An 18,677-nucleotide genomic window follows, 5' to 3' on the forward strand; every position below is an offset into this window, starting at 1 on the left:
CAGTGCATTCCTGTTTCCATCCTACGTGAAAGCGCTCCCTTTTTCCGAAGGCAGATGTGCTGAGAGACTTTTATCCTTTACTGGTAGACACTTGGAGAATGAGTTTGAGATTCCAGCCATGTTTTCCCAGCACGTGAGCTTCCGTACAGCTCGCTAGCCTTCTAATGCTGAGAAAGAGGCTCCGCATGATAAGCCGGGGACCCCGTGGGGACCTCCACGCACACCTGCGTGCAGCTGCCCTCAGTCCATTCCCACCGGTCTTCCCTTCTCCTCTGAGTTCATATTCCCAAACCGAGAGGCTTCTGTAACGTCATCTGTATGCCGGAACAGAGAGTCAGAGTCTGTGACCCACCGCTCCTTGCTTAGTGCCAGCAGCGCTGGTCAGCTCAGGGCCTTTGATTCATCCCAGTCGCTGGGGCATTTGATACACCAAAGCAATTACTTTGGGAGTATTTGTGGTCTGAAAACATTAAGCCGTTTTCTAAAGGTGTGCAAATTGTAATTGGGGTTAACTATTACACTGGAATGAATTAAATCATTGTATAATGCATGCAAAATTCCTCGGTGAAGAGTTCTATATTATGTACCATAAAAGGGGTTGGCGTTATTACTATTATTAATTTCACAGGAAGAGGAAATGAGCTTTACAAAAGGCCAACCTGGGGAAAAAGGGATGGTGAAACACTTAAAGGTCTCTACAGAAAATCTGCGTTCCATGAGCTGTTATAGGGAGTGGGCTGAGTTTAAAAACAAGAACAAGGTGGGAGTCCTGGTCACACTCTTTCGCAGCTTTGTGATTTCAGCAAATCATATTTATCTCACCAAATTAATTTTTCTTTTATAAAATGTGACTTTGACACCCAGCTCGTAAGGTTGTGGGAAGGACTGAGTGAGATCCTCTTGGAACCGTAGGAGTCCATACAGATTACAGAGATCCCTCTTACCCCAGCTGGACTGGCAAGCTCAGTTACACAGGTGTTTTTAATGCCCACAAAAAAAAAAAAGGAAAGGTTGATGCTATGCTTTTAATTTAAAAGCTCATTTATAATTGGAATTCATTTCTTTGATGAACTGTGTTTTTTAAAATAAAATGTCTACTCCAGAGAAGAACATAAATAATGAAATAACTTTTTTTAAAAATAGTATGCCTGGAACAAGAGAAGTTCAAATACACCAGGACTCAGATCCTGCCTCAGGTTTCAATGGGAATTCATTTCAATCCGAAGGTAAGATTTTATTCTAAAATAGTAGCACTTTAAAATAGAAACGGATACAAGAGGTCTGTGTGTTAGCTGTTTTTACAAAGTGTGTAAGTGTGACAGCATGTTTTTCTTTGCTAATGTCTTCTATAGGTTTTATTAATGCATATTTGCTTTAAAGGCAGTGAAGATCCAACGGTTTGTATATTATGAATTTCATGTCACTGTTTCAACTAATAAACACTGAGGGTTATTTTATTTGATCAGGTTATTCTTTTAAAAAGTCATGAATTAATTAGCGCCATCCTCTTCCCTGGCAAGTGGAAGAGGTACTGAGTTGTGGAGTCAGACAGAAGTTGGGGGGGCCTCCGGCTGCCCCACTTTCTGGGTGGATGACTGTGGACAACCAAGCCGCAATGTTCTCATTTGTAAAATTGGCCTGCTCGTACCTTCCTCATAGGACTGTTAGAGGATTGGCTGCAAGCACCGTAAGTGCACAAACAGTCCATAAAATGTGGCAGATAATTGTAATTCTTTTACAATGTGACGAAACCACTTAGCGCAGAGGAAGGGCGTCTGTAAGTGCTGCCTCACCGGGCGGCCACACATCACCGAGGGCTGGGAAGGGGCTCCTCTAGCCGAAGAGACTCTTTGGGGAGCCGTCCTGGGCCGTGCAGTTCCCAGCGCGAACAGGTTAGCCCTAGCGCTACCAGGAAGACCATGTGATGGCGCCTTCTTTTTTTTTTAACATTTCTTCTGAATTCTTAGAAGATATGTTAGTCAAGTACAGCCTCCCACAAAGTTAATTGCCCTGTGAAATGTAAGAAACTCTATAATTCTATAATTTTTATAATGCTAGGCAATTTCAGATAATTATTTGAGCATTCGGTTAAGGCAAACTTTTATATCTTTATGAGTCAGCATTTTCTTTTTGTTGAAGAGGGATTCCTGACGCTGTCTTTTTTTTTTGGGTGGAGGTGTTGAACCCAGGACCTCGTGCATACTAATAAGCTGTGCACTGCTGAATAACCTATACGCTCCCCTGCTCATTTGTTGCATCTAGTGTATCTTTAGCTGGTTAAACACTGTTTCTGTTTATTCGTCTATTTATTCAAATGTCAACGTTCAGACAGATTGCTCTGTGAGTGCTCTTTAATGGTGCGTGAACACTGAACCCGGTTACAGTGAGTTGAATGTGATCCAGTTTTCAAATTTGATGACAAAGATGTGGCTGCTTTGAATCAGAAGACTTTTACAAGTTGCAAATGTTTTCTGACCTCTTGCTGACTCATTGACCTTTTTGTGAATCCAGCCAAATGTTTCTTACCCAAAAGGACACTCAGTGCTTAAAGAAAGATGACGAAAGGTGGCTGGGTAAAGGAGTTGCCTCAGCAGAACCCTGAATAATAGCTGCTTTTGTATGTGAGGTCCTCACAAAGATTTCACAAGGCAACTTTTCTTTTTCTGACATGTAACTGATGATATACAATATTATATAAATTTAAGATAATACAGTGATTCACAATTTTTAAAGGTTCACTCCACTTGCAGTTATTATAGAATATTAGCCGTGGTCCCTGTGCTGTGCAGCATTTCCTTGTAGCTTATTGTATAGATGCTAGATTGTACCTCAGCTCCCTACCCTTGTGCTGCCCCCACCCCCCTCCCAGAAGGCAGCTTCTTCGCATTTTGGCAAAAATGAGGACCAGTTCTATTTTGCAGATGAAATTGAATATGAAAACCAAAAGAGGCTGGAGGAGGAAGAGGACCTGAATGTACTTACCTTTGAAGACCTTCTTTGCTTTGCTTATCAAGTGGCCAAAGGAATGGAATTTCTGGAATTTAAGTCGGTAAGCTCCTTTGAAAGAGGAAACTCACCACCACCACAACAAAAAAAGATGATTTTGAAAAAGAGGTGTGCTTTTTTTCCCCTGGTGTAACTTGTATCCATCCCTTAAAGTGTGTCTTTCCCGCCTCTTCACTGTTGAAGTCACCTAGGATGCTACATGGGTTCTTGACTAATTACAGTGTAAAGGCCCCGAATCCCTTAGCAGATGTCGGTTATCACAGCCCTCCAGGCTGTGCAAAGCCCCTGAAGCTTCCAGACAGGAAACAGTCGGGAATCCCTCCTCAAAATGAGGTGCAGCGTTGTCGGGCCTTCCGTGGACAGTCAGGCCAGGTTATTCAGGCTGTGTCCTGCTCGCGAGCGTTTGACCCTGGGGTGAGTGGAGGCTCAGATCCCAGGCGCTCTGCAGCCAGACCTGCCACCCTGGGCGCTGTGTCCCTTCTGAGTGTCTGCTGTGGGCCAGCAGCCACTTTGTGGGCCCACTGGTGTTACCCGGTCCACGCTCGCCGCACACAGGCCAATGAATCAAGAGACAAGTCGCTGGGGCAAGGAATAGTGATGTTATTTGGGACCATGTTGCCCAAGTTAGAAATCAGGCTTATTTTATATGAAAAGGGGAGGATGTAATGACAAACACTTCCTGGTTCCAGTCAGCCTCCAGAGGGGCTGTGTTCACTTCTTCCTGCCTGCAACCGTTCCCGGGTGGGCCTGGGCAGGCAAGCAGGCAGGCAGATCAAAGATTACCCTGGAGTGAGACAAATACTGTGTTCAGCCAGGTTCTGGGAGCAGAGCAGTGACAGGCCCAGCAGGCCTGGCAGACAGGCAGTGGTGCAGAAAGGCTTTCTGGAAGAGTTCGTCCTGGGCCCAAGGAGGTTTCTGAAGGAAAAGGACACCCAGCGGGGAATGCAGGCTAGGGTAGGGGACCTGGAACCAGGAGGAAGTCTACTGAGAAAGGTCAGGAGTTAAACGTGTTAAATGTCAGGCTCCGTGTTCAGGCAACACAGGGGAGCTGAGGCCAGCAGATCCTTGGACATTCCTGCCCGGAGCTGGAGGGGGGCATTCGGGCTGGAGACAGAGGTCTGGGTGACGGGGGGGGCATCCCTGGGTTTGGAGGCAGCGGCTCGGGGAGGCCGTGGGCTGAGAGGACGCGGCCGCGGGGGTGAGGGTGCCGCGCAGAGGCCACGGAAGGGAGGATCTGCAAAGGGAGGAGCTGCCAGGTGGGACCAGATGCACCGAGGGGCCAGGTCACATCCCTGCAGGTCACTACGGGGCTCAGCCTGGCAGCCGAAGGCAGGCTGCGGGCAAAGTCAGGAATGGACCTGGATGACACTCGGAGGACAGGGTGGGGAGGGGCGAGCCGGAGGGATTGCAGCCTTCATGGCTTTGGCTTTTATTTCTTAAAGATTGAAGAGAGCCCTTTGGACCTTTGCTCCCAGTGCCCTGTTCTTTTGAACTCTTCCTGTAACCGAGCAGGAGCCCATGTGGTCTTCCTGGGACAGACCTCCTCCCCCATGACCTCTGTGGTAGCTCCTCCCTGAAGCACCCAGATAATAGTATGTCACATATGTTTCCTGAGTGTTTCAGATGCTAAAAACCACCACCAAATGGAAGAAATTAACTACGTGATGGTCATGAGCCTGTAGACCCCAGGCCTTCTGGCGCCTGAGGACCGATCACATCAACCGATCAGAGAACCGTGCTCCGCTGGGCGCCCCGCCCTCAGCTGGCCTTTCAAAATGCTCAGCTGAAACCCTTTGGGGAGTTCAGGGGTTCTTTTGGGCTGAGCCACCTGTCCTCCTTGCTCGGCCCTGCAGTAAACCTCTCTCTTTTCCAAACTCTGACGTTTCTCTTTGTTTGGCCTCATGGTACATCGGGCACAGGAACTTGGCATTCAGTAACATTCCTTCGTGGAGTTAATTTTCTTGCCAGACCACTCAAATTAAAGTCATGTCATCTCTCAATTCAGAGTCTGCTTCTAATTCCTCTTTAGTCAACCTTCCCAAACTTCTAGTCTTTTCCCCATTTTTTTTTTTTAATATTATGCCATTTTATTGCCAGAGCTTTATTCCCTGGTCAGAAAAGACATTACTGTCTCCACTCCCACCAGGAGAGTGCTCTGAAAGCCCCTCCGGGAGCCCAGCCGAGGGCCTGGGCCGTGTCTCTTACCAACAGTAGGATAAGGCACCTGGCCAGGTGTGACCCCCTTTCTCAGGACCCGGCCCCCTCGGCCTCTGGGAATGTTCTGTAAGCAGCACACGTGGCTGCAGCTGCAAGGGCTGAAGAGTCATCCACACACTTGTTCCGCATGGTGAGGATGACTCGTAGCCCAGTAAAGATAAGACACCTTGATGAACTCCACCTCCATCATCCGGAACGCCTACTGAGCTGGAAGCTAGAAGGAAGATCACGGTCCAGGGTTACGCACGTTGTGGTAAACAGCACTTCCACTCTGTTCTTTCCAGTGTGTTCACAGAGACCTGGCCGCCAGGAATGTCCTCGTGACCCATGGGAAAGTGGTGAAGATCGGTGACTTCGGGCTGGCTCGGGACATTATGAGTGATTCCAACTACGTGATCAGGGGCAACGTGAGGCTGCTGTTTCTTACCTTGTTTATCCTGTCATTTTGTGTTTTGTCATGGCTTTGGGGGGGTGGGGAATTAGGTTTATTTATTCTTTTTTAAATTTATTTTCTTATATAGAGGGACCAGGGATTGAACCCAGGACCTCATGCATGCTAAGCACGCGCTCTGCCACTGAGCTATACTCTCCCCAACAAGTTTGCGTTTTAAAGAAATATGATTGGTTGGTTTGTTTAAGGCCTCTATGCTAGAAGGTTAATTTGAAGGTGAAAAACATCCCCTTGAGGAATACGAGTTTCTCCAGTAAGCACTAAGAGTGGCCTTAGGGAGGTAGTAAACGTTACCACCAGCCAACAGGAGAAAAGAAGGACTGTCTGTGCGTGGAAAACTCACCATCGATCTCCTCTTGGGTTGTACACAGGCCCGTCTGCCTGTAAAGTGGATGGCCCCCGAAAGCTTATTTGAGGGGATCTACACAATTAAGAGTGACGTCTGGTCATACGGAATATTACTCTGGGAAATATTCTCGCTTGGTAAGTTCTGCACTTTGCTGCCCGCCTGCCCTGGGCTTCGGCTCTCTCTGCTCCCTCCCCGACTCCTGAGTCAAAGAGTGGAGGAAACGCCACCTCCCAGAGTCCCCTGGTCTTACTTCTGTTGCAACATGAGCCCTTTATTTTTATTTGCTGGTGTCCGTCAGTCTGTCCTGCTCTCAAGCAGGAACCATGGCATCTGCTGACGCCACGATGCTGGGCCAGGGAGCCACAACCGTGTCTGCTAACTGAGTGACTGATAAACAAGGGAAGAGCGAGTGGATGGTCAGCAAGCCTCATGTTTTTCTCAGGTGTCAACCCTTACCCTGGCATCCCGGCTGACGCCAACTTCTACAAGCTCATTCAGAGTGGATTTAAGATGGATCAGCCGTTTTATGCTACGGAAGAAATGTAAGTTCACATCAGACTGGAAGGTCTGAAAGCAGAGATGTCCAGGTTGTCTAGTTCCAAAGCCCTGAGAAAAACAGTAAAACTCCTTAGTGCAGAGTTCACATAATTCCTCTTACAAAAAGAAAAGAGTTTTCCTTTTAGTTTCTGGAATTTCTGAACAAAACTGAACCTTTTCTGGGTTTCAATTCCCTTCCTTGAAGGGCCCTTCTCCTGACGTCTGGTCCACACTGTATTTTTCAAAATCCATCATCGATTTGACCTTTCTGATGTGAGTTCGAAATTGAGGAGAGTACTTGCCTCAAGACAACATCCAGAAATACGTAGCTCCACAGATTTACTAAGTGGAAAGTGACCCATTTGGCTTCCTGCACATTGCCTATCTTGCTCCTGGTCCTGTTGTTTTTACAGATACTTTATAATGCAGTCCTGCTGGGCTTTTGACTCGAGGAAACGGCCGTCCTTCCCTAACCTGACTTCATTTTTAGGATGTCAGCTGGCGGACGCAGAAGAAGCGGTACGTAGCACGGTGTGTCTTATAAAACATTCCTAGAAGGAGCAATAGCTCAGAACACTCCCTGCGGTTTCCTAAGGACCAGAGTTACCAACGTGTGTCTCTCACCGCAGCTGGTCTTGATTGCTCTTTAAAATTGTATGGGGTTAAGCACAGCGAACTATACTCAATACCTTATAATAGCCTATAATGAAAAAATATGAAAAGGAATATGTATGTATATATGTGTAACTGAATCACTGTGCTGTACAGAAGAAATTAATCCAACATTGTAAGTCGTCTATACTTCAATTTTAAAAGAATCCCCAGGGAAAAATAAAATAAAACTGTATAAGGTTAGATATACTTATGGATAAGTGGTTTTAGGGGAAAAGGGGGGGGGAGCTTTTCTTGAAGATTTCACCCCTTTGATTAAGGAATTAAATGCTTTTCAGTGACCAGTGCAGAGGACTAGACAAGTAAATGAAATGCAGTCACTAACCTCCGGAAGCCACTGACCTTTCCTAATTCAACATGAAGCTTTAGTACGGAATAGTCGTATAACTCAGTCATGTCATAAGGCGGAGTGGAGAGAGCACTGACCTGGAGAACCTAATACCAGCTCTGGGCCTCAGTTTTCTCACCTGTAAAATGGGTTGCTAAGCTGGGCAATCTTTGAGCTTTGAGAACTTGGAATGACTTTGCTGACTCGTCCCTCATCGGTAGCATCTGATGTAGTGACAGGAGCCATCCCCTAGATGGAGCCAACAAAGGATGGGGCCTGAAACTCCCACTACCTCCCTTCAAATCTTTGCTTCTTATATGGGTTAATTAGGTTGCTTTGTTACCCCAAAAGGTAAAGATCCCAGTGTTTGTGATATCCGAAAGGTAAGTTACAATCAGGAGACAGTGCATTCTGTAGCGAGAGATTTTAAAGATTTATTTAGAAAAGGAAAAGTACGCCAGGAACGGGAGGCAGGCTGGCCCCGGGGGAGGCGACACGGTGACTTCTATCTCCCTTTCTCTCACACCCGCGCTGAGAGGTGGGCTTTTGATTGATTGGCGGCTCTTGTCCCTGGAGTGCTTACTCATGTTTGGCCCCTTTTGCTCATGTCCTTACTTACGGTGTCCACAGAAAAACCCATGGAGGGGGGCCTAAACCGCAGTGTTAATTACAATACAGAGAGCATTGGGTCCTGTCCGTTAAGTCCTCTCTGCTGCCCCACAGTCGTGGCTGTCAGGTTTAACCAGTTTCTTGCTGACGCTCATTTAGAAGTAAAGTCTCTTTTTGCTGGAGGCGGGTCATCTTCCAGACCATCCTCCCCCTCCTCCATCTGTCTGCCCGGTGCCCCCACTTATCTAACTACCTAACAACTTAATCTTTCTGGGGGGGGGTTGGGGGCTCAGTTTCCTTTTCTAAAATATGGGGTTAACAAATCTTCCTTCATGAATGTGTACAGAGTGAATAAGACGATGTAGTGAAAAGACGCAGCAGGCAGAGGGCACTTAGTAGTTAATAAACAGTAGTTAAATGTGAATCTGAGTCTTTAAATGGATTGTCTGTCCTCTTTTTCTAAATTAGGAAGAGTCTGTTTTCAATTCTGTAGCCTCTCCAGAGACCTGCATGGACAGTGTGTGTCTTCTCCTCCTATCATGATTTTTTTTTAAAAAAAAATCACATATGGAAACTCAGTTATTGTCAGGGAATTAGGTCAAAAAGGAAAGATGGAAAGCCCCCAGGGACTCTGCTGAGCAGATGACACTGTAAGATAAACTGAGAGGAGAGCTATTTAGAGACACAAGGAATGAGTCATTTTTATCTGTTGGGCAGTTGGTCGCGGATCCACAGAGGTGTCATTTGAGCCAAGCTGTGAGGAGTGAGTAGGATTTGGGCTGCTCGCTGGGGAGTGGGGGCCACCAGGGTGTCCCAGGCTGGGTGAGGAATGTGAACGAAGGTTCAGTGCTGAGAAAGTAGAAGGGAAGACAAAGGGTCGCGGCCGAAGTAGAGGCTGGTGGGGGGATGTAGGGGAAAACGAGACTGGACAGCCAGTGTGAGCGGGGTGCAGGGCCCACGGCTGCCGGGGCGGCCTTGGCTTTGTTCCGCACAGCCTTACGGGGCAGCTCCGCCCACGGTGGGCAGAGCCTTGCTCCTCCTGCGTCTCTCCTCTTCACATCTCCTAACACAGTCGCATCCGGTCCCTTGGATGGGAAAACAGGCCTTGCCAGCATGCCTGGGCCCATCTTTCCTGGCATGCACCTGAATGGTTTTTGTAGAATCTCTGTTTCTGCTTCATCATGGACCAGGGAAGAAAAATGGCTCTTGGAGAGCAAGTGGGACAGGGAAGGAAACACATCTGGAAAACGTGTGTTAGCCCTTTGGGTCTAACCCAACCCCAGTGGTACGGAGTGAGAGCAGAGAGATCACTGAGTAACACGCTAAGGCGTTACTTAGACAATGACAAGCCAATGAGGCTTTTGGAATGGACAGACATGCTTCAATATTTGTCTTAAAGACCCAGATCACTGTGTGTGATGACGGATGTTTACTGGGCTTATTGGGGTGACCCTTTTGCCGTGTATACAAATATCGGTCACTGTGATGTACACTTGAAACTAATATAGTGTTGTATGTCATTTATACCTCAATAATAAAGAAAGAGCCTGACCCAATGTTCTCTCCTCTCCAGAATCTCCCTGCCAACTTCCCCAGTCAGATTTCAGGCTGCTTCTTCTGAATGCCCACAACACTGTATATATCACTCTATATGGGACTCAAGTCATGTTGTGTGATAGTTCTGCTTTAAGAGTCTGTCTGTCTCATCACTAGACTTGATTCACGAGGCCAAGGATGATGCGTCCTCATCTTTACATCAGCTGGTGTCACCCCATAGTCAGGAGACAGTAACAGGTCACTAAACGAATGGATGTCGGCCTGAAAGTAGGTGAGGGCCGCATGTGTCTTGTTCACCATCGTGTACCTGGCTGCTAGCATCATCTTAGCATAAAGCAGGTACTAAGCAAATATTTTTGGATGGAAGGAAGGAAAGGAAGCATAAAACTAAGTCTGGGAAAACAAAGGCAAAGAGTGGAAGGAAGGACCTCAGTGAAGAGGTGACCACAGCAGCAGACAGGAGCAGACAGGAGTAAGGGAGGCGCTGGCAGTGGGAGGAAGGCGCGGGGGCGGACATGCGTGTGCCCTGCTTCCAGAAAGGGGCCTGGACTCCTGCCGTCTCTCTTCTCCTATCAGCCCCTATACATTATGGGAAATATATACATCTTTAAAATAGGACTGAGGCCATATTTCCCTTTGAAAGAAAGAAGGAGATCTCTGTGGACCAGGAATTAGGGACAATCCCTGGGACAATGAAAGCAGTTAAAGCCGAGGTGGGAAGACCCACAACAGAGGATTCTTTGAAAGACTAGAGAAAAGTGCTTTCCTAAAAGGGTACGAAGAGGTCTGGTGAGATTCTGCAGAAGTTCTGCAGTGGGAGCAACACCGCTGTTATAAACACAAGAATAAAATGGGTTGGGGGAGGGTGTAGCTCAGTGGCAGAGCACGTGCTTAGTATGCACAAGGTCCTGGGGGTTGAACCCACGACCTCCACTAAAAAATACACAAACCAAGTTAGCGCCCCGCCCCCAATTTTTTTTAAAGAATAAAATGGGTGTTAAAAGTGTAAGTATAACCCCTGGTAAATAGGAATATATAACCTCAGGTTCGGTGTAAAAGGGAAAAAGAGAAAACATGATCAATCCAATAAAGTGGAAAAGAGAGAAACAAAAAGAATTCATGGAAATAGAAAAGACAAAATGGCAAGAATCAGTGAACTCACTTAAGAAAGAGAATTTCAAAAGTGGGTCCACATCTCGAGCCCTGGAGCCCTGGGAAGGCTCCGGAGAAGAGTGCTGGCAGACCCAGATGAAGCAAGGCCCTCTGCAGGGCAGCCTGGCGATGCGATTCACAATTCAAGGTGCAGCCTCTCTGACCCAGCAGTTCCACTTCCCTCATTTATCCCAAAGACAGACAAGGTCACGTGCGCACTTCTCAGTTTATATTATGCACCTAAATTCATCAGAAGGTTGATCATGGTACGTCAGTACTGTGCAGCCCTGGGTTGCCAAGGAAAAGATGAGATGTGTTCGTGTTTAGTAAACAGTGAAGAGATGTAACACAGGTAACATATTAGCGATTCACAGCAAAGTACTGCGACAGAATCGACGTCCGCGCCTGCTGACACCAAACTGGGTGTGTACAGCAGGCCCCCTCTAATGGCGATTTTAGCTTTTTTTCTATATATCTTTCTATATTGTTCAGATTATCTATATGAATGCGTATTAGCTTTACAATGAGACCAAAAAAAGTAGAGCTGTTCTCATTTTGGACGAAAATTTAAAGGTCACTAAACTCCCAAATAAAAGCCCAAGAAGTCGGCTCTCTGTTTCTATTGCCTGAAGAACTGATCTCCTTCTGTGGCCTTTGTCTTTTATGTTCTCTCTGCCTGGCCATAGGAGTTCTAGTCTGAGATTTTACATCTAAGAGAAGAAACAATAATAACATAACATCTTTGACTGTGACTTGATTTCTCCATTAATAAAAGGACCAGATTTGCTTTGTCCATTAATACGTAGATTATCCTCTAAGATCAAAGCATAATAAAGATAATACTTTGCACTGTAGGCACATGACATGGAAGTCTTAATCAGATGGTAACCAGCGTCCTGTCTCTTTCCCTCTGGCAGATGTATCAGAACATGGATGGCCGCGTCTCCGAGCGTGCTTCGGTCTACCAGAACAGGCGGCCTTACAGCAGAGAGGTGGATGCCGGGCTACCCTCTCCACAGGCTCACGTCGAAGATTCATAGAGAAACGATTTAGTCTAAGGACTTCATTCCCTGCCCCCACACCTACCTTAAACAGGCTGTAGATTACCAAAACAAGATTAATGTCATCACTAAATGAAAATATATTCTCAACTGCTGCTTTGCTGGACTTTTCTCTAGAAGCTCTCTGTGTTTACTCTTGTTTCCAAAGGGACTTTTGTAAATCCAGTCATCCTTTGCACAAGGCAGGACGAGCTGATAAGTAACTTTATTGGAGCATCTGCCTACATCCAAAGGCCTTCTCAGGCTGGCTTGAGTGAAAATTGTGTACCTGAAGTATACTATATTCTTGTAAATATATAAGACAAAAGCATTTTGCTAAGGAGAAGCAAATATGATTTTTTAACTCTATGTTTTAAAATAATATGTAACTTTTTCAGCTATTTAGTGATATATTTTATGAATGGAAATAAAATTTCTACTATAGAAATGTTCATTATTGAATTGTTTACATAGTAGATTGAGGGTGAGACTTAGCTGGCATTCACGAACCTTCTGAAACCATGTGAGATGTTTCGTTTGTGCCTGTGTGTTTTTCTTCTTGCAGGAAGGCTGATTCCTTCATCAGATTTTTGAGTGGATCCATGACTCCTGCCCCCAGACTGAGTGAGGGACAGCTGATGTGGACTTCTGCTGGCTTTCCTGAAGCAGTCCTTTGCTTCTGTACCCTTCATCCTTTGAAGCTCACCATCCTTCATCCCACAAGCTTGTAAACTTGGATTTGTCCTCATCCCCTTGGTGAGGAACTTGAAGTTCTGCCTTTCTTTCTTTTTCTTGTCCTCCTTCCCCTGTAGTGATTGCAGAGAAGAGCTCTCAGCCAGTCTGTCTAGGCTGGAATCCTCTTCCCACCACCTCTTAGCTGTGGGACCTTCAGCAGGTAACTTAACCTCTCTAGGCCTCAGTTTCCCCTTCCAGAAAATGGGATAATAATGGCATCTATCTTACAAGATTGTTGTAAGAATTAGATGAATTACACATGTAGTATATGTACGTTACACATATATACATATACAGTCGTCTTTCAGTATCCGTGGGGGACTGGTTCCGTGACACCCCTCAGATACCAATATCCACAGATGCTCAACTCCCTTACATAAAATGGGATCATAGAGCTGGCACTCTGTGTTCGCGCCTTCCGTATCCACAGATTCAACCAATCGCGGGTACAGGAGGCCAACTGGATTAGATAAACATAAATCAGTTAGATCCACGCCTAGCTGGTGAGTATAACGTGATATTGTCGTTGGCTCGTAACTTTCTGGCTTTAATCCTTTGCTTTAGACCAGCCGCTGTACACTCAGACCACACGCATCCCTTCTTCCCCTAACTCTTCTCCCAGTCTCTCCACCCCCAAAGTTTTCTGTGCCGCTGACAAATTCTTCTTCCTAACACACTGGTTGGCGGGTACGGCGCCTCGGCGGGAGCGCTTTCAGTGCCTCTGGGTCCACCAGTTAAAACCCACTGCTCATGCCAGCTTTCCATGGTCTCTTTAGCCAGACCCACCGCTCATGTCCAGCGGGGATGTCTTGGGCAGCCCCATGTCCAGTTTTTCTTTTCTTAACTCTCTATCCGGGATGCCAGCTCCCTTCTCCCCATACTTGAGTCCTTGCTGGGGACGAGAGGACAAGACCTGAGCGCCGTCTTCTCCCCCGTCTCTCTCGGCCCCGCCCTGAGTGACAGGTCCTCCTCTGAATCCTTGCGGGGGCTTTTTGCCTGGGTCATCCCGTTGGCTCTTAATATTGAGTCTACCTACTTAAAGTACTTACCTTCTTAAGTAAACTTCAGTAAAAGTCCTTTCTTTTTTTTAGATTGAAGTAGTTGATTTACAATATAGTTTCAAGCCTACCACATAACGTAAACATCCTTTCTCTGGCTTGGATTTTAAGACGTTTGAAAGTAGGTGTGATTTCCTCCGAATTCTATGCCTGACTCCCTTTGTGCGCACAGTCAGGACACAGTAAGTCTAAGCAGTCAATTTCTACCTCCTCAAAGCATACCATATGCGTGATGTTAAAAATTCAAATAACTTCGTATTTTTACCTGTAGTAATATGTGAACTTTCCCCTTTAGGCACCCAAACCCCAAATTCTTCTCCGAGGAGCTACCGTTACAGTTTCAGCTGTAGTTTCCCATCCTTGTATTTGCTATCATTTTATTTATTGTATTTTTAATAGTGGTGGGGAAAAAACATGTAACCTAAAACTTACCATCTTAACCACTTTTAAGTGTACAGCTCAGTAGTGTTAAGCATACTCACTTTGTTGTGAAACAGACCTCTGAAACTTTTTCATCTTGCAAAATCGGAAACTTGGTTCCCATTAAACGGAAGCCCCCCACCCTTTCCCTCTCCCTTCACCCCGTGGTAACCATCTTTTCTGTCTGTAGGAATTGGATGACACTAGGCACCTCACAGAAGGGGGATCATACAGTGTTTGTCTTTTTGTGACTGGTTTATTTCACATGGCACGATGTCCTCAAGGTTCATCCATGTTGTCGCAGGTGTCAAGACTTCCTTTTGAAGGCTGAACTGTATTCCATGGTATGGATAGACCACATTTTGTTTATCTAGTTGTCCATTAGTGGATATTTAGTTTGTATCCACCTCTTGGCTATTGTGAATAATGTGGCTATCACCATGGGGGTGTAAATACCTCTGAGACCCTGCTTTCAGTTCTTCTGTTTATACACCCAGGTGTGGGATTGCTGAGCACATGGTAGTTCCATTTTAGATGTTTTATTGTGCTTACTATTTTCAAAGACCCTGTGGCAGTGATCAAGGGTTTTGTTAGCCATCCAGTTACCCACTCCCGTTTCACTGGTCACAGCCCCGTGATTCGAGGACTTACGTCTCCCTGTTGTATGCAGTGAGGTGGGATGACTGTCAGGGGGCTTTGCCTTGAAGCCAAGGTGGGTCCTTGACTCAAGCCAAGTTAATAAACTTCCCCCTTGTTCTGGAACTTTGTAGCTTCACTGGATCAGACAAGGATGGACAAGGAGTTGGAGCTGATTACTCACATGTACCGTCTCCGGCAGGAGTGACAGCAGCTCTAACTTCCTGGGTCCTTGGGGCTGCCTTGGTCCCTCCTCTTGCCCAAGCCTGGGTCACTAGCCTTCCTGCTGGGCCTGTGAGCCACCCGAGCGCTGCCCTACCTTCTCCAGAAAGTCCTCTATTTTTGATCACCCCACGGTCTTTCTAGCTTTGAGGGCTGCACTGATTTATTCTCCTCTGTACCTTCTGCGATTTTGATAGTAGTTGAGGAGGGAGTCGAGCGGCAGGCATTGGGGAAGCCCTCTTGAACTGCTTGTGTGTTGGTGATCACAGGGGGGAAAATAAAAGTGGGTTAACGTTTATAGGCATGTTCTCCTTTTCCTTCTGCTCCAGTGATTGTGGTCAGGACACACGTACTTTCTGAACATGACTTCACTGTGGATGGCGCCAAATAAATACATTTGTACGTGGACTGACCTGTAGAGCACCCCTCTGGTTGCTGCAGTATTACAGGCACCAAACAATTTAATTTTCTTGAAAATGAGTACTCTCTTGTTCGGGAGCTTTATAAAAAAAAAGTGTTAGGGGGAGGGTTTAGCTTAGTGGTAGAGCACGTGCTTAGAATGCAGGAGGGCTTGGGTTCAATCCCCAGTACCTCCACTGACAAACAAAACAAAACACCCCCAAAATGTGTCATACACCATATCGACTTCCAGAGGCTAATTTCTTAAAGAAAAAAAGAATCAACATTATGCTAGATTTCACTCAAGATATTACACGGAACTGTGGTTATATAATTATCACTGTTTATTCATGATCGAGGAAGGGTACAGCTCCGCGGCAGAGCACATGGTTAGCGTACAAGAGGTCCTGAGTTCGGTCCCCAGGACCTCCATTAAAAATAGGTAAATAAATAAACAAATCTAATTACCCCCCCAAAAAAATTCATTATCACATGATGACATTTGAAGTTTCGGGGTTTGGGTGGGGTCATGGGTTCACAGGTGTTCCTCATGGTATTATCCTTAATAACGTAACTTTTGTAAACACCAAATATGATATAAAAAAGCCCACATTTTCTTAGGAAGGATGGTGTTGGAAAATGAAATTAGACTCTTTTAAACCCAGCCCTTACCCCAGATTTGGTTTTAGTTTGGGTCAAATTGTGTCCCTGACACACTACACATTTTTGTCTCGTGTCCGAGCACACCTGCCCCGATCTCAGGCAAGTGCTGCTGCTGCCGCCTGGACAGCCCCGCGGCAGCCCCTTGCAGGGGTCTTGCCAGCAGGTGGCGCCCTGGGACTGCTGTTGTCCTTCTGGCAGCCTGACTCCAGGACACACCCTGCCTGGGGAAAAGCACATTTTAAGAAGCAGAATGGAAGGGAAGGCCAATGTGTTGATTAGATGGAAAAACAACCTCTATACAGATAACTTGACTTCATTTATTCACCAACTGTGGTAGGGATTGTGCACTCATTGTGCATTGTTTACACAGTCCCAACAGTAACAGCAGCCTGATGTCAGATTCCTTCACAGGACCTGGTAGTCACCACTCTGTTTGATACCGTGCGTTCATTTGCACAGGGAATTGACTTTTGAACTTATTTTTCTTGGAGCACCTTCTTTGTTGAATTATCTGAGCCTGGACTGGCCTCCTGTACTGAAAACGAAGACTGTGTCCGGGAGTAAGAGAAACACCCCGCGGCGAGGGCTTGCAGCAGGCAGATGCCTGGGTGACCTCTCGTCACAGAGGCAGCCCTTCTCCCACTGCCCTCACTTGTCTTTCTTCTTGATCTTGCTTCTCTCCCCTCAGCTCTTCACGAAGGATCATCTCAGTAACAGATTTGTCTGCTCTCCCCTGCCGCGCCCACTATCATTTTTGTCAAAAATAAATGACGTATCGGTGTTCACATTTGTTACTGTCTGTGTCACAATCACCACCAGCAACAGAGAAAAAGTAGGGAACACTTATCACCTAAAAAAACACATCTTTTTAGTTCCTGGAAATCCAACACATATTAAATTTTAAATTATCTTAAAGAGGCAGAAAAATCTTTGATGATGTTTTTTGTGGTAAAATATACATACGTAAAATTTACCATTTTAGCCATTTTGAAGTGTACAGCTGAGTGGCATTAAGTACATTCACACTGTTGTGCAACCATCACTGCCATCCATCTCCAGAACTTTTTCATCTTCTCAAACTGAAACTCTGTTCCCATTAAATAGTCCCTATTTCCCCTCCCCCCGGCCCCTGGCAGCCCCTTCCCTCCCGTTTTCTGCTTCTATGAATGTGGTTACTTCATATAAGTGAGATCATGCACTACATGTCTTTGTGTAACTGGCTTATTTCAGCTAGCCTAATGTCTTCAAGGTTCGCTTTGAATAATTCTTTATATTATACTGATTTATGGATAACACATTGTGTGCCAGAGCTGTGCTGAATTTACATGGACTGCTGCACTGAACACATTGAGAGGTAGGAGCTGGTTCTGTGCACTCAACACACAGTGAAACCAAGGCTTAAGCTTAAGAAGGTTAAGTCACTTACTTAGGTAAGTGGAGATACTAAATGCAGGCTTGACCTGTCACCCACGCCTGCCACCTCCTCACAGCCCCACCGGCCGCAGCAGCCCCCCTGGGCTCCTTCTGCTAGAAATTCATCTTGCTTTGTCTCAGTCCTCAGCCAGTGAAAGGAGCCTGGTAACAGCAAGATTACAGGAGTTCCAACTCCCAATTCGCCTCAAATTTACAGTGTGCACATAGGAAAGCAATTTGCCTTTCTGGTATTTCACTGAGAAAACATTTCTGCACAAGCTCTGCTCATGCAAAATTAAGGGCTGTAGTTAGTTGAAGGGAGCAGATGCTGGAAATGTTTCAGCTAAAAAACAATGAAAATTTGACTGGGCCTATTTAAGAATTTTCTCTAAGTACTGTTAGAAGTCTCTTATCTTACAAGAAAAATGATAATAATGTCAAATATAATCTATTCAGCCATCAGAAGAGAAGAATCATATCTTGAATGGTTAAAGGCGAATTATGAGGCTACTTCTCTGTATAAATTAACTTGAAAATAATAGCTTTATTGATACATAACTCATATACCAGACAATTCACCATTTACAGTGGACAGTTCAATAACTTAACTTTTTGCTCAGATGAAAATTGCCTTACCTCTGACCCTCTTCCATACCTTTGATAGATTCGACTGGAGAGAGTCAAACAGCAGACGTTGAGCCCATGCAAGTGTTGCCAAGTTCCATTTTAGGAATTTGGGTGTGCTTTACGTTTTTGTTTTTGGAGGGGTTTTTTTTGTTTTGGGGATTTTTTTGGTGGATGTTGTTTCTATATCCATGACTACTTAATATCTTCACCTTTTGTGTCTTGAAGGTTCAGCCCTTAGTAGGCTATTTGGAATTAGTAGGCTACTGTTATGCAATAGGTAACACAAAATAAAAGGAGGTTAGCTTCCCAGTCTCTGGCAGAAATTCAGCACTGTGTGAAGCCAGGCCCTTCCTATTGCTCATATCAGCATTTCCATGAGAGGAGTTTCCACTTGCAACTTCAGGTGTCTGTCTCTTTTCAGCTGCTCTCAGAGGACCTGAGAACCGCCAGGCTCCAAGCCCAGGCCAGAGGACCATTGGTGGGGGATCCTCCGTGTGCAGAAATAAGAGGTAAGGGTCACACAAAAGGGGAGGGGGCGAAGAGCCGTGGAGCCGGGACCCCTTCTCCCTCAGCTGCTGTGCCCATC

General features: G+C 45.8%; 1 protein-coding gene across 2 annotated transcripts in view; it reads left to right on the forward strand.

The window, feature by feature from the left end:
* The window catches only part of FLT3 (fms related receptor tyrosine kinase 3), a 69,234-nt gene extending 56,866 nt beyond the window's left edge, over positions 1-12,368 (forward strand). For both annotated transcript variants that reach the window (XM_032496395.1, XM_032496394.1), the window contains exons 18-24: positions 1,144-1,226; positions 2,922-3,049; positions 5,508-5,630; positions 6,046-6,157; positions 6,466-6,565; positions 6,974-7,079; positions 11,796-12,368. In XM_032496395.1, the coding sequence (XP_032352286.1) occupies positions 1,144-1,226; positions 2,922-3,049; positions 5,508-5,630; positions 6,046-6,157; positions 6,466-6,565; positions 6,974-7,079; positions 11,796-11,918 (775 nt within the window). In that variant the 3' untranslated portion in view covers positions 11,919-12,368. The remainder of the gene's footprint in view (positions 1-1,143; positions 1,227-2,921; positions 3,050-5,507; positions 5,631-6,045; positions 6,158-6,465; positions 6,566-6,973; positions 7,080-11,795) is intronic.
* The last annotated feature ends 6,309 nt before the right edge of the window (positions 12,369-18,677 follow it).

This window comes from Camelus ferus, chromosome 14, assembly GCF_009834535.1.
Source record: "Camelus ferus isolate YT-003-E chromosome 14, BCGSAC_Cfer_1.0, whole genome shotgun sequence".
NCBI lineage: Eukaryota > Metazoa > Chordata > Mammalia > Artiodactyla > Camelidae > Camelus > Camelus ferus.